At 37.5% G+C, this 23,721-nt stretch overlaps 1 protein-coding gene across 1 annotated transcript in view; it reads left to right on the top strand.

Moving 5' to 3' along the window:
• The window catches only part of USH2A (usherin), a 693,391-nt gene that overhangs the window by 409,241 nt on the left and 260,429 nt on the right, over nt 1-23,721 (top strand). The window contains exon 37 of the mRNA XM_077886665.1: nt 1,231-1,410. Coding sequence (XP_077742791.1) covers nt 1,231-1,410 — 180 coding nt within the window. The remainder of the gene's footprint in view (nt 1-1,230; nt 1,411-23,721) is intronic.

Genomic DNA, 23,721 nt, shown 5'->3' on the forward strand with positions numbered 1-23,721 from the left:
TAAAGACAGGCTCAAATGCAGAACTTCTGACAACCAAATTCATCTACTTTCTTTGCACCATATTCTGCCTCAAATCTGTGTCAAAATACAATATTTTTTAAGATATTGCAACTATTAAATATTGTTTATTGTACATTGCAAGATCATTTTCGGTATGGCCATGTTTTAATTTTTAAACATTTAACCAATGAGGATTGTGTCATTATCTGAAAATCTTGCAAATATGCTTTCCTCTTAAAGTCCAACATCATGTGTGTTTTTTATTCATTTGCCTATATTTGTAGAATTTGAGAGGAGGAAATTAAAGAGACATACCATAAAAGTGTTTTGGCAAAAAAAATAAATAAATAAAAAGGCTTTGTGAGCCTTACAATCTTAATGGCTCTTGACTTCTGTGTGTTAAGAATAATGACAACTTAATTTTTCTAAATTTCAGCACTCTTCTGAAAAATCCGCCTCATGTAAACTTTTCAGAGAAGCGTCGAATCCAGACAATGAAATAAATCTTAGGACAGGATTTTCAGTTGTAACCTTTTCCTTGTTTTAAGCCTAATTCCTAACTCTTCTGAACTTTGAATGTAAGTCATTTGTGTGAGAGAGTGACATCAAACCCTATTATTGAGCAGCAGTATTTTCCTGTATCTTAGACATGCTACTATTTGAGAATGGGTTTGCTCAAGTTTTGGAAGGATGGTCATGGTGGAGCTCAGTGACAGTACATGGAAGGTGATTCTTTTACGCAGCCAGGCAGCCTCTGGAGTTGGGCATAGAGCTACAAATAGGATCTTCTGATCAAAGTGGGCACAGACTGCTTTTCAAAATATTCTGGCCAATTCTGATTTAAAGAGGAAGTAGAGGGAAAGCAGCGAGCCTACGTCTCAAGGAAAATGAGCAGCAAATACCCCAATTGATGACAAAGGAAATATCTGACATGTATAATTTGAATATACTGCTTATATCCAGAACCTTTCTGGATGGGGGAAAGAGTGTGATTTCCTCCAGTCTGCACATCAGATAAAATCCAAGGATTAAAAACACCCTCAAACAGTTGTAAATAATCCATCATGGGATCCATTAATATGTCTGTGCCATGTTTTTCCTTACGTGCACGATACTTGTGAATGGCTTCACACTATCTTAGAATAACAGCTCAGTTATTTTTGATCACTGTGATGAAGGAATGAACTCTTAAATGTACACTAATTTTAATAATTTTATTTTTTTTTTCAGCAGACAATAACTACACTCTTCTGAATGGCACACAAGTCATGCACAGTGGTGAAGAGACCAACCTTTGGGTACTCATCGAGGGGCTGGTTCCTTTTACTGATTATACCGTACAAGTGAATGTTTCAAATAGCCAAGGCAGCTTGATAAGTGATCCTATAACATTTGCAATGCCGCCTGGGGGTAAGTCTATGAGCAACGTTGACTACATAAATTTATATCGTTGGCTACATAAATTTATATAAATGCCTCGCTACTAAGTCTCCACTGAGCACTTGTTTATAGTGAGAATTATTTTTTTTTTTTTTCAGAACATAGAGGCTCAATTGTATTTCTGGTTGTTTGGGTGTTGTTTTGTTTTGTTGAGACCCTTTTATTGATTTTTTTTATTGTTCTATTGAGACCGCTTTCATCTTGCACTGTGTGTGTACAGAGGTAAATGTCATACACATGAAGCTCTTGTTTTGCATGTTAAAAAGATTGGGAAATGGTTTTTGTTTGTTTGTGTGTTTCAGCCTTCATTTTAGATCCAAAATTTATATTTTCAGTTTGAGCTTTGGTTCCCATTCCTGATTTTTGGAAAAACCTTATCTATCTAAACCTCTCCATTTGCCAGAAAAGGACAGCATGCAACAAATAGAAAAGGAAAACTAGTCACCCCACTGGAAAAATACCTTGAACTCCCGTGTCCTAATGATTAGGGTCCAACATTGTCACTTTCGTATTTGAAATGTGGTACAATCCAGATATTTTTATTTTAACTATTTGTGTAAGTAACTGACTTAACTTATTTAGAATTCTTATTTTGATCTACAGTCAACTCTACCCTCATTTTAACTCTCTGTGGGAATAATTGCTAAGAAAAAAATTCCCTCTTAGATTCATATACACAGCCCTTGGACAAAAGAGCATGCCTCCAAGTAATAAGAGCGTGATTCACAACTGAGTGTTCAGGAATACATGTTTTCAAAAATACTAGCAGAAAAGGACTCCAGAACACCCAATGGCTGTCTTGTAGCTCTACTTCAAAAACCAGTGTGCTCTGGACTAAGGGAGAATGTCACTATGTCACGAAACAGCAGGACTGGATAAATACCTCTTCTGTAGCAAAGAGTATAAGAGCAGTGAAAGCCTCATCACAAGAGGAAAATAAACAGTTTAATTTGCAGTTCATATAGGACACTTCTCCCCGGGAAAGATTTAATACCTGCTATATCATTAAAGTCACTCATTCTTATCTACCTTTCATGACATTATAAGATTTAATGAATAGATGTTTACCAAAACACCTGAAATTCTAAATGGCAGAAGCCACATTGCTCGGGAATGCTTGGAAGAGACAGTTGGAGCTGAATGACTCTGTCTTATTTCATAAACTGATAATAGAAGGGGGGGTTGAATTTAGGTAGGGGCTTGTTTAAGAATTGAGACTCAAAAACCAAAACAAAGCAAAATCAAGAAAAGAAACCTTAGATATTTGTGTCTTCATTTTTTTAATCAACTCAACATGCCGGAAAGGATAGAACATTTGATGACTCTATACCTTAGTATATAATACCCTTTATTCACATTTAGATATTAAACAGTAATTAATGATTTAATGGAGATTTTTAAAACATAGCGATACCTCCTTAACTGGATATGTGGGAATTTAATGAGTTATATATTCCTTTTATGGCATTCATACTGATTTAGATGGTTTGTAATTTACAGCGAGTTACGTCACATTCATAAAACAGGGCCAATTTTATTCATGCACTTAGGAATGCCTAATAATGTGGGGTAAATATCTCTGTGTGCATGAGTACATACAGTTTAGTTAAACATCACAAATTTCAGGGCACCTGAGTGGCGCAGTCCGTTAAGCAGCTGTGTTCAGCTCACGTCATGATTGTGGGGCCCTGGGATGGAGCCTGGGGTCGTTGGGAGCCCTGCTCAGCGGGGAGCCTGCTTCTCCTTCTCCTTACTGCACCCCCCCCAACTACCCCCAGCCCGTTCATGCTCCCTCGCTCAAATAAATAAAATCTTTAAAACAACAACAACACAGCTTCTAATGCTAACTCAGCATACAGTCTGTGACTGTATCTGTCAGTGGTTAGTAGAAGAATTAATATTATGCAAATGGGAAGAAACTAAAATTTTCTTTCTAACAGTATAGTAGAACTGAAATCAACTGCCGAGTTTACTTTTATCTCTACTCCGTGGATGCTTAGTCATGCCTCTGTCATGCCATTCTGCAGGCTCATCTCTCTGGGCATGATGTCATCATTCACTTTCTAAACTCAGAAATCCAGATTTGGGGAGATGGCCCTTCACCAACAGAAGAGGCAAAATGTCTTCAAAGACAGTGATTTGCTCAAGTTTATTGCAGCCATTAGGACATACTTCCTTTTTTCATCATTAGATTGTTGTTGATTACAATTAGGAAACTTATAGCTTTGAAATTATCTTTTTTATGACCTTGTGGCAGTTTAAAGGTGACACCTCATTGATTAAATAGGTTTTAGTTCATGCTTCCTTTTACTTAATGATCTGAAAACATATTATCCTGATTTACACATAAAATCATGCTGAAAAGCATGTGGCATTCACTAGAATATGTGTGTTTAAGTAGAATTAAATTAGTACTGAGAGTTATTAAAGAAATCTTCCATGCCTTTGTCCAGTGAACTGTGCTTCGTACCGAAATGAATAATAAATGAACCGATGTACAGAAGTGAACCAACTTATGGGCAGAGAAGGTTCTATATGCTATTTACTTTTCCATTATATTTGGATTGTTACCATTTTTGCCGTTTCCTTGATTTCAAATACTAGGTCTCCTTTTAGGTGTTGTGGAATTCCTACTATACTTTGAGTGCTGGATTATGCAAGATTTGTAGTGATAATACCCTTAGCTATGTTTTCTTCTCAGTGTAGTTTGAAAATATAATAACAGAAGGTTTGGGCCAAATAGAAATGCTAATTTTTTTTCTTGATCAAATGTTCGTTATCAAATGTGACCGCGAAAACTGCCTTGACCCCCTAGTTCTGGCTAAATCCTACTCATTTTTAAGGTTCCAACCTAGAAATAGGTCTTTCAGAAAGTTGTCTTTTACCGACCTCAGCTGAGATAGGGCCGCTAGGTGTCCTAGAGTACAATCATGTTATGTTGAAATGGCCTGTCTGATGGGACTGTCACAATCACTGGTTATAAGACCCTACACAGCAGGGGCTGTTTTGTATTCGTGTTTTGATCTTCTGTGCCTAGACCCAACCTAACGCATCATAGGTTCATAATGAATAATCAGTGAGTGAATGAATCAATCAATCAAGATAGCTTAATTAACAGTTTTAAATTGTAAGTTATCATTGCTTGGGCCCATTCATGCCTCATCTTTATCTGAGCAACCTTATATTGTAACCAGCTGTGGAGAATGTGAACCCCTGTGCACACACTGTTGTCCAACTAGGGGTGCTGTGGCTATGCAGATGTAACTGAGGGCCCAAAGGAGGGCAAGAGAATGGAGGTAAATATTCTCGAATTGCACCAACCCATCACTCTGATTCCCTCCCTATGGTGGTTATTCAGGTAAGCATAGAATAACGGACAGTTTATGTGGGAATTTGGAAAGAAAAGGTAGGGGCACAGGTACAAAAACTTTTCCCTGGTACATCATCTCTTCTTTGATGTTTGTGAAACATCTTACTTGATACCAGCTTTCTTTATTTTTCTTATGAGAAAAAAAAAAAAAAAGATTTACATGCAGTATATACCTCAGTAAAGCTGGGGAAAAAAATTTAAAAAGCAATCTAACAGTATCTCATCCCAAACCCTAGTTAATTCCATCAGATCTTCCTGTTTCGTTGCTCTTGTATTATTTACGAAAATCAATTTTATTTAAAAAAGTAAGGCTCTCAACTTTGACTAAACAAATAAAAAAAGAATATGACCAAACAAATTGATAAACACAAATTATTTTGAAGATGAAGATTAAGACAATTCAGATCATACAAGAGCTCAGCACACAGATACACAGTGGCAAATCCCAATCACACACATTTTTTTTATTTAAAAAATTCACTTGAAATATTATTTGGTCAACTGGAGGAGTCTGGGGGTTATTTTTCCTTCATTTCTGTAGCATATTTCCACCCACTTCCATGCTCAGGTTTTTGTATTTCTACAAGTACTATATTATTTGGTTGTTTGTAATAACATAATACTCATATTTAGCACTAGGATACTCTTAGAAATGAAGAATATATTTAATCTGAGCTCTTGAATAGCATTATAGTGAAAGTTCAAGAGTTCTAGGAAAAAAAATTAAAAAAATAAAAATGGAATCCAAATGTTAATCCATAAATATGAAACTTTCCTGTGACCTTTACCCCTTCAAGGTCTGGAGTTACTAATGGGGTTAGGATTTCAACTCTTAATGGGGCTCAGTGCATTAGTGTTTTGTATGCATGGAATTCAGCATTCAGTTTAATAAGTGGTTGACATTGGTGATGTCCCTTAATTTGCTTAAATCTAATTGGCTCTTTTATCAGTCAAACCTGTATGGATTGGCAATTGATCAGAAAGGGTCAGCCATGACTCTGCATGTCGTTAAAGGATGGACCCCCCCACCTCCCCGTTAAAGCCATAGTTGCATGATAATAAGCAAAGGAAGAACAAATGAGCTTAGAGGCGGAAGGCAAAGAAGCTTAGAAGTTTTTCAGGATCTTCAAGTTCAGAACAAAGGCATTATAGAGTATATAAATTTTAAATACACTGCATTTTGCCTCCAGACTTAAACCTTTTTTTCCAGATGAACTGAAATCTTGTCTGAAACTGTCTTTGTTACATCAAAGACCTACTCAGAAAGCTAAAAGAGACAGAAGAAGCATAAAAGGGCATAGTTTAAAATGATTAGTGACAAATTCTATACTGACGAGCTAGAAACAGATTTTTTGTGAAACTTTTATATTTTTCCAAAAGGAATAATTTTATTCTATTTATCTTTCTCTGAACTGCTTTATTGTAACAGTGAAAGGAACTCAGAGCCACCTGAATTTGTGAACTTAATCTGGTGTTCTAGGATGGTAAATAATTTGTCATTTATGCCTTCAAATTGATGAGAATTATTATAACCCACAGACTTCATAAAAAAGACTAAGCTTGAGGAGCCACCTTTTCCAAAGGTGGGTTATTAGAAAATCAAAAACTGAGCAAGGCAAAATGGTTGTGAGTGGCTTCTTTTAGAATTTGTTTGAGTTTGTCTCTCCTTCCCTTGACCACCCCCCCCTCGCCCGGCATCCTCCCCTCCACCTTAAACAGCAATGAAATAAAAGGAGGGCATCCATTGGGAATTAATAGTTAGGTACATTGTAAAAGTGTAGACTTTGGAATCCCACAGACCTAGATTTGAATCCACCTCCTTCACTCACTGGCTGTGTTGCTGAGCAACCTACAGATATATCTGGTTACCTCATTTTGTTCATCCATAAAACTAGCTCAATGGTAATTCCCACTTGGTAGCAGATTAGACAACACAGTGTATGTTAACATGCTGAGCACAGTGCCTGTCTTGATAGATATTTGGTGCTCGCTGCCTTTTTTGTTCTATTTCACTGTTTAAGACCCTTTTTGAGACTCTTGTGATACTGTGATTCAGAAGAAATACATGTATGGTCTTGTCCCCATTTCTGGCAGAGAGCTCCTGAGTCCCTGGGAATTTCCTAGGTGATGAGGAAGGATAAAGGTGTCTCTCGTTATGTTACTAAGGCGACTTGTGGTCCTCACCTAAGGGTGGGGGTTGGTTGCCAGTGGTGTCAAGCAGGTGGTTAGAGAATTGGAACTTTATTTAAGTCCCACCTCCTGTCCTCCGAGGAGGGGAAAGGGTCTGGAGGTTGGCTCAATCTCCAGTGGTCAGTTATTTCATCGATCATGTCTGGGTCATGAAGCTTCCATAAAAACCCATATGGATGAAGTTCAGAGAGCTTCCAGGTTGGTGAACACCTGGGTATTTGGGGAGAATGGCCAGTTTATTTTTTTTATTTTTTTTTTTTTATGATAGTCACACAAAGAGAGAGAGAGAGAGAGAGAGGCAGAGACACAGGCAGAGGGAGAAGCAGGCTCCATGCACCGGGAGCCTGATGTGGGATTCGATCCCGGGTCTCCAGGATCGCGCCCTGGGCCAAAGGCAGGCGCCAAACCGCTGCGCCACCCAGGGATCCCAGAATGGCCAGTTTAAATAGGGTGAGGAAGCTCTGAGTTCCTTCCCATATACTTTGCCCTATGCATCTCTTTCTTGTGGCTGTTCTGGGTTATGTCTTTTGTAATAAACCAATAACATAGTGAGTAAATCCTTTGTAATAAACCAGTAATCTAGAGAGTAAATGGGTTTCCTGAGTTCTGTGAACCATTCTAGCAAATTAATCAAACCTAAGGAGGGAGTCACGGGAGCCTCGGATTTATAGCTGTTTGGTCAGAAGCGCAGGTGACAATTTGTGTGTATGGGGGCAGACGGAGCAGCCTTGTGGGACCGAATCCTTAACCTGTTGATTCTAACATTATCTCCAGGTAGATAGTGTCAGAACTGAGTTGAATTGTAAGACATCCACCTGGTGTCCAGCACCATTGGACTTTGGGCTGCAGAAGCCTTTTACCTCTGAAAACTGGACAATGTCCTAAAGGGAGGACAAATGAAAATCAGGGTCTTTACACTTGCTGGGAAGACCTCCTACATTTCGTCTTCCTATGTCCTAATCTCTTCCCATATTTATCCCTCAGAGCATTGGCATAAATACAGTCAGGCCAGTAGCCCTGCTTGGGTACTTGTGATATATATTGGATGATGAAGTAAAGCAAGAAGGATGAAAAGTAATTTTCCTTTTGAAATAGCTTAAATATCTTCCTCCATGACCTCTGGATCATAATGTGCAAATGATTTTTACATCAAGCTCTCATTGGTTATCTTGGGATTTCAGTGGGCAGAAAAGCAGCACATTTTTTTCTTAATAGACTCTCTTTTGTATTCATACCAGGCCACTTATTACATACAATTTTTATGATTATTTTTTATTTCCATTATATGTATATTTTATTCATAAGTGAATGCTTTCCTAACTTTGTTAATGCTAGCCAAAAGGAGGAGTTTGGAATTTTTGCTACATGCTTTTCCTCATTTCCTAATTTTCCTTAAATATATTTTTTAAAAAGTTGAACCTTGGAACTGAAAATGTATTTCATTTTTCATTGAGTAGGAAAGCTTAGTAGTTGTCCAGACAACGCACTTTTGAATAACTAGACGAAATCTTTACTTTTTGAAAAGTAACATAATGTTTGTCCAATAATAGCGCTAAAAGAATGATATATGGTAGCCGCTGATTTTTCATAGATTTAAGTATGGAATTAATTTTTGTTTACATTAAAAGACTGGAATGCTTTGACACTTTTCTATTACTATGTAACAAACCATCCCAAAACTTAGTAATTTAATACAACTACTCTTTAATATATCTCACGATTGTACAAATCGTCAGTTTGGGAAAATACAATGAAGTCTCCTGGAAAATATACCAAAGTGGCAAAATTTTGCCCCTGAGCTAGGATAGTTGAGTATCCATCTTGGTAAGTTACAGAATAAATGTAAATTTTAAAAATTAATTTAGTGAATGCGCTAGGAGATAGTAGGTAAGGAGAGTACCTACTGTGTACCAGAAGCAAAATAAAAAGCATGAAAAGGAGCTGAGTGATGACCTACCCTAGGGGCAGCCTACCCCAAGAAGAGGGAGGGGACAGCTATCAAATTCTTCTTTGAGGTGACTTGTTAAAATAGTTCTGCCTTTGAAAGAAAAAGAGAAAGAAAGCATTGATTCTATGCCTTCAATTGATTAGGAACTGAGTCTGAGGGTTGTTTTTTTTTTTTTTTTTTGGCACAACTTGCTCAGTGAATTTGGTTTTCTCCTTCAGTTTTTAAAGGAAAGTACGGAATTTTCTCTCCTTTTTTTCTCCTCTCAACAGAAATCCCTAAGACCTTTTAAAAGGAATGGTATGGTAGTTCTATGGACCAAGCATAAGGTGAATGGCATCATTTTAAGATGGAATCTCCAAGACAATTAGAAGGAATTAGAAGCTCAAAAGGCAGGAAGACCAAACAAACAAACAAACCAAAAACAAAAAAATCCGCACACAAAATAAGAAAAATCGCAAAGGCAAACTCCATTGTATCCTACACTTGCCTTAATTTACACAGCCCTCACTTGCTGTAGCATCGAGAGCTATAAACTCTTTCTAGGCTTTCTAAAATCTCTATTTAGCACAATGCCAAGAGGCTACTTTCTTGTGTTTTAAGTACTAAAACTAAAAATCAATAGTACTAAAAATTGTAAAACTACTCGCAGTGTGCAAGTGATGATTCCATCAGCACGTGTTTTCTGTTTTTCATCTGCTCTGAATCCAATTTATTTATAAGGTGTTTAAGTCAAAATTTCAACATGCCGGTGGCCATGAGGTATCTCAAAAATGAAAAAAAAATCCAAAGGAATGGAAATTTTAAAAATAAACTGTAGGTTGGAAACCAAAAGAAAGAAACAATAGACTAAAATGTTAGCCTAACTAAGTAGGCGAAGATATTACCTTATCCAGGGGGTTGGAGGAAGGAGGAGATTAACTGCCCTTTCTAATGTAAAAGCCACAATGAAGATACAAGATGATGAGGACTAGCCCTCTCTAAAACAACAGCATTCCACCAAGTAAACAGATGGTTTGTCTTCCCCTTCAGTATATTAAAGGCCTCACAGTGGAAATTGCATTCAGTTCACATGAAGCTTTAGAGTAGTTGCACATAATGTTGTACTTCTGTGCATGTCTTCCAAACATGCTATTTTTTCTCCAGGAAAAATCAGCCTATTGACAGAAATAAAGCAGACAGATTCAATGAATAAATAGTATTTAAATTCTTAATAAAATAAAGAGTGTGCTTTTGAAAACATATACCATTTCGTTCAGCCTATGCTCAATCCCAAGTATGTTATGAGAACAGAACCCAAGAATTTACAACTGTCTCAAACTTGCCGTCCAATCCTTTCATGAAAACTCTTACCTTTACCTTTCTTTAGAATTGTTAGTTCACTTTGCTCTTTGTGTGTGTGTGTGCGCGTGTGCATACGTGTGCATTTGTAAGACTACATTGCATACACCGAGGAGGATAAATTTCCATGTCATAATTTGTGAAATTTTCCTCACTTTGCATGTCACCATCTTGACAATGAACTTCCTCCTTAGAAAAACACTTTAGAAAGGGACTCACTTCTGAGCCATGGAGAAGATGGAAGTGAACTTTGAAGTGTGCTTACCATGGTCTCAACAAGCCTCCAGCAAAGGGCTGCCAGCTTCCCACATTTGCATACTCTCCTGTGGTTTGTATAGAAATACACACGCCCACACACAATTAAGTGCTATCTTTAGAGCGTCCTGGGGCAAGAGAGAGAGACCAAAAAAAAAAAAAAAAAAAAAAAGTAAAAGAAATCACATTTTTCCTACTTTACCAGGGGAGAGAGGTGGGAAATATTATCTCTTTAAGTTCCATTGATATTTAAAAATCATATTTTTAAAAAAGAATAAGTACAATTCCCCTTTCTGTTTTTTTTATCTTGGAATAAAGGTTATCTATAACTTTAAGGTTAAAAAAAAAATCATGTCTGTCTGAATGCCTCTGCAGTTTGAAAGCAACTTGAAGTTTTATTTGAATTCTTATAGTGCCCTAAAGAAATTTTTGCTTTATTTTTTAAAAAATAATATCTTATTCTTTCCTTTTTCTTTGTTATTTTAGACAGAATCTGTGCCTGACTTGCATAAAATTCCATGAACACTTACTTGTCTGTAAAAACACCTTTACAAAAGGGAGACAAGTTCTTAATATACCATAGGTTCTTGAAGACCATATTTCCTATCCCTTTTGATTCATTAGGAACTTCAAGAAAACCCTTATTGTATCTCTACAAAGGGACATAGATCATCCAGTGTCTAAAGGTTCTAGAATTTTGCAAAAACTTCATGAGAATAGATAGTGATAACAGTAAACAAATTTACTGGCTACAATGTTACTCATGATTATTAATTAACTGGGACAAATGGAACTAGGAATGTGTATACATTATGAGAGCAATCCTTCTCTTTACACCTCCACAATCATTTCGGAACTCATAGGATCTTGGGTTTATTTAAAGGTCTCATATGTGTATATCATGCTTATGTCCTAGAGTCTAAATCCACGCTGAGGACAAAATGTGTGGATGTGTGGATGAATGGTGGTAGATAAAGGAGTCATAGTGGATCTGCTCTCGTTTTCTCCTTTTTTTCCCCTCCCTCCCTTCTTCCTTTTCCTTCCTTCCTTCCTTCCTTCCTTCCTTCCTTCCTTCCTTCCTTCCTTCCTTCCTTCCTTCCTTCCTTCCTTCTTCTCTTCCTTCCTTCCTCTTCCTTCTCTCCTTCCCTCCCTCCCTGCCTCATTCCCTATCTTTCCAGATCTCTCTCCCCATTTGCTATTTATCTTGGCTCTGGGCACATAGTGGGAAATTAGTAATGCTTACTGTCATGCCCCCAAGGGAGTTCATAGTGCCCTGGTATTATTTTTGCATTCAACATGTCTTCACCCTTCCTGCTCTTTCTTTTGATTACAGTGCTTACATTTCCCTCTGGGCACCCTGGACTCTCATGTTCAGAACATGTGTGGTGTGTGGAGTTGACTCTATCACCAAGTCCAGCCATTGAGACCATCATATTCCCCTGACCACAGTGATATTTTTTCAGGAATTATAGATGTTCCAATTAGAGGTAATGAGATACCAGTAAACCAGTGTAGCCAACAGAAGTATATGCTTGGTTCTGGGTTTGAATATGAAGTTTAGTTGGATCTCCTTCAGGTCATTTTGCCCCTCAAGGACTCTGTGAATATAGCCAAAGATGGGAGAAAGCAGAGGGGATTTGAGAGAAAGAGGTAGACTGGATTCTGGAGACATCTTCCGATGCCTTGAATCCAGTTCTGAAACCAACTATTTACCTAGATTTTTCTATTATGAGACCCAAACCCTTTCATTATTTAAGCCCGGATGTGTTGGGTTTTCTGCCACTTGAGAACAAAAGCATTTAAACCACAGGATGCTTTAGAGAAAGGAAGAAGTAGAGAGAATTTGGAGAACCCTCTTAACTTCCTGAAAATCATGCCAATCTGGTGACTCAGCGTATGTGTTGGCTTCTGTTTGAGCTGTCAAACATGGAAGCCTCAGGAAGCAAACCTGATGAGAAATGAAATAATAATGTAAGGTGATAAAATTGCTGAGCCCCTTCTGAAGGTCCTCTTCAGAGCCACTTCGTAGGGCAATTTTCTGAGACACTTGTCCTCTGTTTTCACGTCTCCGAGCCCTGAGCTCTAGCAATGACTCTTGCACCAATTAGCTATTGGGTCTGCTTTAGGCGACTTGCTTGATTCTGATACCAGTTCCTCATCTCTAAAACGGCAGACTTGAATGAGTCCAGTGGTGCCACAGTGTGATCCTGGGAAGGGAGCATCACCGTTGCTTGGGAGCTTGTTTGAAATGCAGATCCTGGAGGCGCCTGATCTCTCAGTCGGTTAAGCAAAGAACTCTTGGTTTGGGCTCAGGTCATGACCTCAGGGTCCTGGGAGCTGGACCTTGTGTTCAGCTTGTGTCCCCGCCCAGCTGGAAGTCAGCTTCCCTGCTTTCTCTCCCTCTACCCCTCCACTTGTACACTTGTGTGTGCTCTCTCTCTCTCTCTCTCTAAAACAAATAAATATTTGTTTTAAAAGAAGTACACAGGGCAGCCCTGGTGGCTCAGTGGTTTAGTGCCTGCCTTCAGCCCAGGGTGTGATCCTGGAGACCCTGGATTGAGTCCCACATCAGGCTCCTTGCATGGAGCCTGCTTCTCCCTCTGCCTGTGTTTCTGCCTCTCTCTCTGTGTCTGTCTCAAATAAATAAATAAATAAATAAAATCTTAAAAAATAAAATAAAATAAAAATAAAAAAATAAAAATAAAAGAAGTACACAGATTATGGATCCCCATACTCAGTCTGCTGAATCAGAAATTTGGAGGTTGGAGCTACATGGTCTCTTTTTTATTAGATTCCCCCCTCCCCCACCTCCCAGGTTAAATTTGGATGCAGGGCCTATCTGGATACCCACCCAAATTTGAAAACCACTGAACTAGGTCTCTAGAACCTCTTCAAAGGAAAAAGAAATACACAATCTCATCTGTGACTCTGCCACACTTAATAATTGAGATGCAGAATTGCTGAGGGAAAAATGGGTGAAACAGGTGCCTGCACTTAGCTTGGCTTTGAATATAGATGTTCCATCCTCAGGGCCAGAGGCCTTCCCACTGTGAGCAGCCGGCCAGTCCCTCAGCCTCCCTGAGTGGGACAGGAAGAGATGCCATGGATAACCGATTCCAGATGTGGAATCCTACTTGTGGCACCAGGAAGCAACAGGCACCAAGTTTTATGCACTGACAAACACTAATCGGCCCTACTGTGACGACGCCGTCAGCTAAATTTCCTCTGCTCTTCGATTCCTTCACAGAACATCTGTTATAAGGAGCTCCACGTAACGAAAACCTGAGCCTCTTCCCTCTGGGGGATTTTCTTTAACGAGCGTCTCGGGGCTGCACCTCCACTATAGGGTTTTGAAATGTGTTCTTCGAGTCAGTTACATCTTTATCCTGAATTCCAGGATTTGCTGGCTATCAGACCTCATCGTTAAGATTCTTCCTTCTAGGAGTTCACAAACACAGCTCCACAGAGGAGGCTGAGAGAGGCTCCAGTTGCCTAGAGAACAATTAGGACCGTGCAATCGTTCATTTGATAAAAATAGCTCGTCTTGGCTGTGGTGACTACCCACACTTAGAGAGCTCACACTAGGTGCAGAGGCTCCTTAGCACCTACCAACTCATTTCATTCTCGCACACTCTAGAGAGAAGTGCTATTATTATCTCTGCTGATACATGAGAAGGCTCAGGGAAAGAGATTGTCTTGCAACTAGATTGTTAAGGTCATATGCCTAGTAAATGGCAAGACCATCTTCAACCCTGAAGATAGAAACCTGGTTCTGAGCCACTGCTTTCCTGTTCATTTGAAGCACCCTCCGCTGATGCCTCATATCCTCTCTTAGCAGACGTAGCACAGATTTCCAGGCTCCGCTAGTCAACAAGGGTCTGAAGATGTGGCTTGACTCTACCGTCGTGTCAACTAGAGTTCCAAGGGTTTCCTTTGGGTGAGATACCAGGTGCTCAAAACCTGTCGCCGTTGCACTGGAAAGATCCCCTCAATGAACTACATGACCCATGCATTTAAAGTTTACATCCTAATGAGAGGGGAAGATTTCAGTTAAAACAGTTTTTTACAGCCTTGCAAAGGATTAAGCAAAAGCAAGATACTCTGTGAATACTCTATAACGTTGAATAGACAGCAAAAATTAATCAGTTGGACCGTCTGTTCCCAGCAAGGAGAGAAGTACTTACTTGCTCACCAAGTATTTTGACCAACTTCTTTCATATTTGCTTGTGAACTTCTAAGATGAGCTCTAATTGGATGAACAGAATATTAAAATAACCTCTATTTATTTATTTAGGAGAAAAGACTCATTTAACTTTTCTGAAAATATTTCTCTTTCTGAACTTTTAGCACTCCAGTGACATGCATTATAATTTACACTTCTTTCTTTGGCTTGTGATAAAAAATTTAAGTTTTCTGATCTGTTTTCCTGTCGCAGAGGCTTTTGTTTAGGTATGAAACAGGAAATCTCATTAGAACTTGTTCAAATACATTTACCCAAAACATTAGTGTTTAACAGTGGTGTCACCATTGCTAATTACTAAGTTGTCCTTTCTTTGGGCCTATATTAAAATTGAATTCTTTGTGTTAATGCCCTCTGTATCCCAAGGGAAATGAATAAACGTGATCTTCTGATTGTGCATAATTTGTACTCCTAACAAAGAGAGACTTCATTTATCTAATACTATTAATTTCAGAAAGTTAAAAATAAAACTTTATGAAAAGAAAGGAAACCTATATTTGTGAAAGCAGGATGAATGAATCCTTTCTCCCCATATTAAAAAATTTTTTATCAGATTTATATATATAGATTCTGTTAAGAATTTATCAGATTAAACATCAGATTAAAAAGACAACAGTTGCATGAGGACATGTATTCACAAGTGGAATACTGGAGAACCTGAGAGTGTGACCAGTGTGAGTGTGTAAGAGAAACATTCCCTGGAACAGTCATGGGAATGACCATCCATGTCCTCAGGCCATCAGAAAGGAGGAGCACCTGCCTCATTGGAGTGAGCGGGCACGGCCACACAACAAGGCTCCAATCTTTGTTCACATAGTTGACTCTGTAGAGTCTCAGGTGACCATGTCTCTTAAATTGTGCATCTGTTAAGCACATACACTGTAGTTCTGTGCATCTAACTGAATTTTAACTTAACCCACTACCCACCATCCCCAGTGTGTCCATGCACTGGTTGTGTGATGTCGAGGAAGTTATCTCCTCTCTAGGACACAATTTTTACCTCCTCTCTAGGTCACAATTTTTTCATCTGTAAAAGGAGTTCCTAATCCTCTAACCATCCTCAGTGGGTTTTGGTTGGGGTCAAAGGACATGCACACAGAGAAGATCACTGGGTACAGAAGTAGGTGCTTGACGATTTGTCTGAAGAATATAAAATATGATCTATAATAAGCACAGAATATATATAAACTATCACTATTTATGTTGCAAATTAAACCAACCTCTAAACATCTAAATTTTTATTTTCCTTGATGATTCTAACAACTGCCTCTTAAAGCTAAATGTGAGGAAACAGCAGACTGGTTGTGGTATATTAAATTATAAGTGAGGACTAATTTGAGGATCAAAGGTGCTCTTTGGGGGATATCACTCGCCTGGTAGGAAAAGCATTAGCTGTCTCCCTCTGTCTCATGTACTTGTACTCTCTGTCTTGGAAATATCCTTCCCCACAGTTCCAGAATCTTGATGTTTAATTTAACACAAAGGTCTTTGAGAAGCACAACAGGGGGTTGTTTCTGGTAGTTCTGGCATTGAGGAAATTGAAATGTACATGTTTTTTCTCATTTATCAAAGACAGGCAAGAATCTAAACTGACATTTTATATCAAATGAATTATGAACTGTGTACTTTGTACCTAAGGGAACAACAACTAAATTGGAGTTTGGGATAAAAGAGAGAGAGAGAGACAAAAGTAGGTTTTTAATAAAACATACAGTAATTTCTGTTACTCCATCTGATGGTGATATGGCCAAACAGTCTTATTTTATAACTGGTGAATGCAAGTAGGCTCCTCGGAAATCGGTAAGATTTAAATATATTTGAGAGATTTTTCTCAGAAAGGATTAAATTTCTTCTTGTGTAGCTAGGTTTTATGAACAGTGAAACATTCTTGATAATCTAAAGTTAACTTTTAGGGATCCCTGGGTGGCGCAGCGGTTTGGTGCCTGCCTTTGGCCCAGGGCACGATCCTGGAGACCCGGGATCGAATCCCACGTCAGGCTCCTGGTGCATGGAGCCTGCTTCTCCCTCTGCCTGTGTCTCTGTCTCTCTCTGTCTCTCTCTCTCTCTGTGTGTGACTATCATAAATAAATAAAAAAATTAAAAAAAAATAAAATAAAAAAAAATAAAGTTAACTTTTACCTTTTTTTGTCAATGCCCTCTTTATTAGAAAAAATAAATAACATTTGCAAATTCTTTGTCCAGAAAAAAGATAAGACTAAAAGTTGCTTTGAGGAATAAATATAGTATACAAGGTAAAAATAGCATGCATGAAAGTACGATATTCCATATCCCTCTATTTATCTGCAACCCACACATACACATATGCACACCCACACACAAACAAATTATTCTAGTGATTAAGAGCTTGGATTCTAAAATCAACCAATTGGGTTTAAAACTAAATTTCCCCTCTTACTAGCCTGTATGATCTTGAACAAGTTATACAATCACACTTTGCCTCAGGTTTTTCTTTCCATAAAATGGGAAAGTCGTAGTCATAAGGTTGACACTGAGAGAATTTAGTATGATAAATGCTTGCAAAGGATGTAAGATGTTTGGACACATAATAATGGTCTATTTCATTGCAAAGTTATATCCTTCCCATTGTACATAAGAAGATTGAATAGCAACAAATTAGCTCCGCGCTTTTCAGTGGCTACTGATTCCTAATATATAGGAGACGTTTCAATTAAACTTTTAAGGTAAAAGAAGATCCTATCGTGTCTATGCAATATGCCCCAATAATCATTTTTTAAATTATTTATTTATTTTTTTAAAGATTTATTTATTCATGATAGACACAGAGAGAGAGAAAGAGAGGCAGAGACACAGGAGGAGGGAGAAGCAGACTCCATGCCGGGAGCCCGACGTGGGACTCGATCCCGGGTCTCCAGGATCGTGCCCTGGGACAAAGGCAGGCGCTAAACCACTGAGCCACCCAGGGATCCCCCCAATAATCATTTTTAAAATTACTAATTGAAGATTCTTGGGATGACATTTTCTCAAGGTTGTTACCAGTGTAATAGAGGAATATTTAGTTTTGACATTTCTAGGTAAAGCTATGTTTTGATTACTATGCTTTGGTCAAAAGTAGTAGATATTCTAATTTGTGCTACATATAAATTAAAGAAGTATTATTAATATTAATACATTTGTTTCTACTTCCGAATTTCCTCCAGGTTTATAAGCCTAAAACTGACAAATTTCCTTCCTATTCATACCATAGACTTTCTGATACTAGTGCTATACTGGATAGCAAGTGTGTGGCTAAATTACTAAAATGGTAACTCACTAATATTTTGATTATAGATTTTATTCACGTGAGCTTGATTACCTAGTTATTAATCATTATTGTGGTTAAATGAGTATCAATTTTTTATTCTCAAATTTTCTACTACTTCATGAGCTTCGAAACCAGTTCTTATAAGTCCTTCAGGAATTTTTACCTTGATAATGACTATTATTTTACTCTCCTTAATAGAGAATGTGAAATCAATGGCCTATTAAAGTAAAAGGATGTCCCACACATAATCTTGCAGTTTTAAGACTAGATCTAGTTATTCATTGAGTAGCTAATTAATCAATTTGAATATTAGATCCAGTCCCATTGTTAAGATGGCTTTTATAGGGCTGCCTAGGTAGCTCAGTGGTTGTCTGCCTTTTGCTTAGGTCATGATCCCAGGGTCCTGGAATCAAGTCCCACATCAGGCTGCCTGCAGGGAGCCTGCTTTTCATTCTGCCTGTATCTCTGCCTCTCTGTGCCTCTCATGAATAAATAAAATCTTAAAAAATATATATGGCTTTTATAACCCATCCCCTTTCTTTCATTAAATGACTAAACTTTTGTTAGCTATTCAAAGATCGCTTAACTTCTTGATTCTTGATATTCCAGAATAGTAAATTTGGTTGCACCTGTAAGAAAGAATACTGGTTCTAATTCTAAAATGCAATAGTTTGTTTTCTTAATTACCTAGCTTTTTTTTTTTTTTGTAACTACTCTTATCAGACACATTCAACAAATGAGTATTTTGTGTACTCTTTCTAAAGAGACTGACTTTGACGTAGCTTGAATTTGCTCATTGTTAAAATTTTTTTATTAACCTTGCTAAGCACATTTATTTTATTTTTTAGCACATTTATTTTTAATTTTACAAATGAAAGATTCCTTAGGGAACTATTTTAATGAAGTAAGTGAACAATATTTTAACTAAAAATAGGATCGACTTAATCTATTATTATTTTTGTTGCATATATTTTAAAATATTTTTCCAATTGAAGATACACTCTACACAAAGGGCTCAAGTAATCAGATTCTCAAGGAAAAGGAATTTAATCTATGCGACCTGGAAACTAACTTGGATGAATATGATGGTATTCAAAATAATAGGAATACTTAGGAACACTCTAAGGAATACTAAGAGAAATTCAAATGTCACAAGCAGGGCTGAAGTAGAGTCTAACTCGAGGATATCTACAAGGGAAAAGAAGAAAATTTGGTTGGTGGTTTGAGATGTAACAACAAAAAAAATTCTTCTGGGCATTATGACCACCAACTTCAGGGCTTCTAATTAGCCTGACAAAGTGACAGTTCCACATTCTAGTTGAACAAATAATGTATCTAATGAAACTCAAAATCTTGATTTTTCTTTGAGCACAATGAACTACATCACTCACAGCTTTGGGGTATTTCAAAATTAACAAAGGATGACTTTCTCGCCTGTCTGATGTTTCCTGGTTAACAAATTCACTGGAAAACTGTCTTGCAGAGTAATGTTAAGCAACACTTTAAACCACAAAGGGAGGTGGAGTTGGAGGTATGTTGCCATGGTCCTATGGATGCTAATGTGAAGTGGAATCTTTTGTTTCTCAAAATGGTCAATAGCAATTAGTATTCAGTGGTGTCTTTTTATTCTGGTGCCCTTGACCCACCTTTGCCACCCCTTTCTATATTACTCCTATTATAAACTGTAACTGGGGATATCCTGGCTTCTTTTCCATTCTAATTAAAGTACTCTTACTGAACACGGGGACAATTTTTCATTTCATGAGGAACAATTATTAGAGCTAGGTGAGATCTGCCAATTGAGTTTCAAGTAACTTTTGACAAATATTTGCACCAATTTTTGACTGCTGTATTCTCGCACCAGTGAAATGTTGGTGAGATTTTGGATTTACCTCAGAAAGATAGAACCAAATGAGTCAGTGAAAGAGCAGAGACAAATGTCATACTATGTTCAGCTTTTATTCAATAATATACTCTAAAATATTTTATTTTGTCATTGAGCTGAGAGGTAAATGCTGGATTTTTTTTAAACAAAAACTTATTTTATACCTATGCTTTCTTCCTAGGGCTTTGTCTTAAATACTCCTCTGCTGCACTGGTAACAACCTTGAGAAAAACGTCATCCTTTCTTGAGTTTGGGTCTATAATGCCTATAGCCATTGTTATGCATCTTATTTTTCTGTTTTTTCTCAAGAGACCTTTCCGAGAGCTTTCACAAAAAAGGGTGCCTTGACAAGTAAGAGAAAAAAAAAAATCCTGATAAACAAAGATATAGAGAGACTGAGACAAAGAAGGACACAGTTTCTTCAAGTGTCTACTTCAAATAAACCTCCTCAAAATTTAAATGACATAGTTATTTAAAAAAAAAAAAAAGAACCTCCAAAAATGTTTTACTTCATTTTGAACATCCTAGCTCTAAGATTTCTCCGCCCTTCAAAGCAGTATCCAGACTGAGTTGGTTCTTTAGAATCCTGTGAGGCAGATGGGGAAGAGGCAGGTAAAGGAGGCTGGCCACACTCTGCCTCCAAAGAGGGTCAAGATTTTGGCTTGACTAGGTCACTATAAAAGGCATTCTTTAAAATAACAGGAGGAAGCTTACGTTTTGGACATAGGTTGCTGGATTCAAACAGCAGCTCAACAACTTAGTAGCTCTATGATCTTATGTAAATCACATATCATATCTGCTACAGTCCTAATATTTGTGTCTTCCCAAAATTCATGTCGAAACCTAACACCCAATATAATGATATGAGGAGGTAGGAGCTGGGGAGGTGATTAGGTCATTAGGATGCAGCCCTCATGAATGAAAATAATCCTTTCAAAAAGAGGCCTTGCCCCCTTCCACCACGTGAAGACGCAAAAGAAGGTACCATCCATGAATCAGGAAGTGGACCCTTCCCAGGCACTGAACCTACTGGTGCCTTGATCATGATCTTCCCATCCTCCAGAACTGTGAGAAATAAGTTTCTGTTTATTATAATCTATCCAGTTTATGACATTTTCTAATAGCTGCCCAAACAGACTAAAACTTTGTCAAAGCCTCCCTTTTCTTGACTCACCCCTCTTAACTCATGGGATTATTATGAGGATTAAATGCGATTATTTGTGTGAAGCATTTAGTTCAGTACCTGGCATACAATAAATACTTAAAATTGACTTTACCATTTTAACATGTTTATCTTTATTCATGAACATCTAGATGTTAGTATCCTTTACAAGGCAGTTAACAAAGTTACTAAAGTTGTCAATTTGTTAAAAACTCTTAATACAATAAAATCAAAATCTTTACCAAAACTTTGAACTTTGATCAACCTTCATTCATCCAAAAAATATTTATGGAGTTCTTTCTAGTTGCCAGGCATAATCCTAGTTCCTGGGCTAGAAAGATTTCTAGAACAGATATAGTGCATTCCCTCATGAAACTGTGGTTGCATTTTGTTGTTTCTTGTAATTGCATTTACTGCATGTTCTGGATCACACTTGGAAATCTCCAGGAAACACTGGAATGAATCAGGGCTACTCAGAGCTTGATTTTACTTTATTGGGTGAGGGGAGAGGGAGCTAATAAACTCACAATATGTGATTGTAAACAATAAAGTAAGACAACTATGTGAATGTTTTTAGGGTTGACTGTTAATTGTTATTTTGTTTTTAAGATTTTATTTATTTATTTGAGAGGACAGAGTGAGAGAGAGAGAGAGGGCATAAGCCTGAGGGGGGTGGACAGATGGAGAGGGAGAGGCGGACTCCCTGCTGAGCAAGGAGCCTGATGTGGGGCTCAATCCCAGGACCGCAGGGTCATGACCTGAGCCAAAGGCAGATGCCTCACCGACTGAGCCACCCAGGTGCCCCATCATAAATTTTGTAATGCTTTCTACTTCTAGTATTTATAGCTTGGAGACTACATAGTTAACAGGATATAAAATGGATTTTTGAATCAAAATACACACCTTTGAGTTGGGACTGGCACTTCAGGCAATCACAAGGTACTGTAAAAGTAATGCAATATCCACACCATTTAATTCAGAATATGAATTAAGAATTGTAAGATCAAACAAGAAAATGTAGGTGCATTTAAATGTTAATTGTTGTTGTTATTATGTTTTGAAAAGAAAATTTAAGAAATTTCTGAGTTAGCCAAAATCTTATAGTTCATATTATTTTAACATATGCTAATGCATTTAGTATAGTTTTCCAAGCTTTTGAAAATTTCTCTATCACCAGAACATATCAATAAGCACTCCTCTCCTCGCAGTGAAACTTTGCTTCCATAAAATAAAGCAAAATAAACTTTACCTCCAGGCTACATGACTCCCCAGCCTAACCTTAATTCCTTTAATATGAAGTATGATGTGGTAAAAGCACAATCACTGAGTCAGTCAGGGATATAAGGATCTGAGTCAGGATCTGAGTCAATCAGGGATATCTGGTATCTCTAAACCTATATTTATCTATAAAATGGGGAAACAATACTACATTAGAAGGATATTTTCAGTGTTACAAGATAATGTATGTGAAATAATAGTATCTAAATTGTTGAATGTTAACTTACAAATGAAAAATATTTTTAAAAATATCTAGTCAGTGCCTTCTTAGCGCAGTAGGCAGTGCCTCAGTCTCATAAAAATATCTAGTCTTTTTGACTAAAATGTAATGAGATCCTCAATTTTATGGCTCATCTGATTGATGAGGTAAAAATCGGTTACTAATCTGATCAAATTTAAGATGGCTGGACAGTTTAAGCTATTTAATGGGTATCATCAGGCATGAGTTTTCTAAATACTGTAAATTTTTAAACTGTTCACAAAATAGTGTAGGATCAGATATTGTTCTTTCATCAATATGCTTGTTACTGCAAATACTGTATTTAGAGATCTCACTACAGAGACATCAAGGATGGGAAAGAAAATTACAAAGGGAAACAATTAAATCTTAATGTACGTTCCTTGTCCTCAAGTAGCTTTCAACAAACCATAAACATACAGATTTCCCAAACGTATTTAATTTCTATTATATATGCAATCTCTGCTGTGGTGTGGGCTATAGCATCATCAGTTGGATTGTTTTAGCCACTAACTAGTTATAAACTGGGCTGGATTTGCCTATGGGGCAATTGTGGGGTTAACTCCAAAATACTGTCCTATTTCCATGAAAAAAAAATTTAAATAATTGTTCTTAAAGATTTTATTTACTTATTCATGAGAGACACAGAGACATAGGCAAAGACATAGGCAGAGGAAGAAGCAGGCTGCCTACAGGGAACCTGATGCGAGACTTGATCCCAGGACCCTGGGATCATGATCTGAGCTTAAGGTAGACGCCCAACCACTGAACCATCCAGCCATCCCTATAACTACCAAGTTTCTTTGGTAATTACAAAATCACATTGTTTTTCAGGACATTAAGCAACTCAGTAACCTTCACTTAAGGAGAGATTTTGGAGTAAACTATGAGGTATTCATTGTATGAGTAACAGACATAGCAGAACCATGTGTCATATTGGGGGAAAGTTCACGATCATAACAATAGAAAGCACTTAATAGCCTTTATAGTGTATATTTTACCGTATTATGTAAATATTATAAACTGGCTTAGCCCTCACAAAGCAACCCTATGAAGTATGTACTATTTTTATCCTTATTTTATTGATGAGAAAA

Source organism: Canis aureus, chromosome 38 (genome assembly GCF_053574225.1).
Source record: "Canis aureus isolate CA01 chromosome 38, VMU_Caureus_v.1.0, whole genome shotgun sequence".
Lineage (NCBI taxonomy): Eukaryota > Metazoa > Chordata > Mammalia > Carnivora > Canidae > Canis > Canis aureus.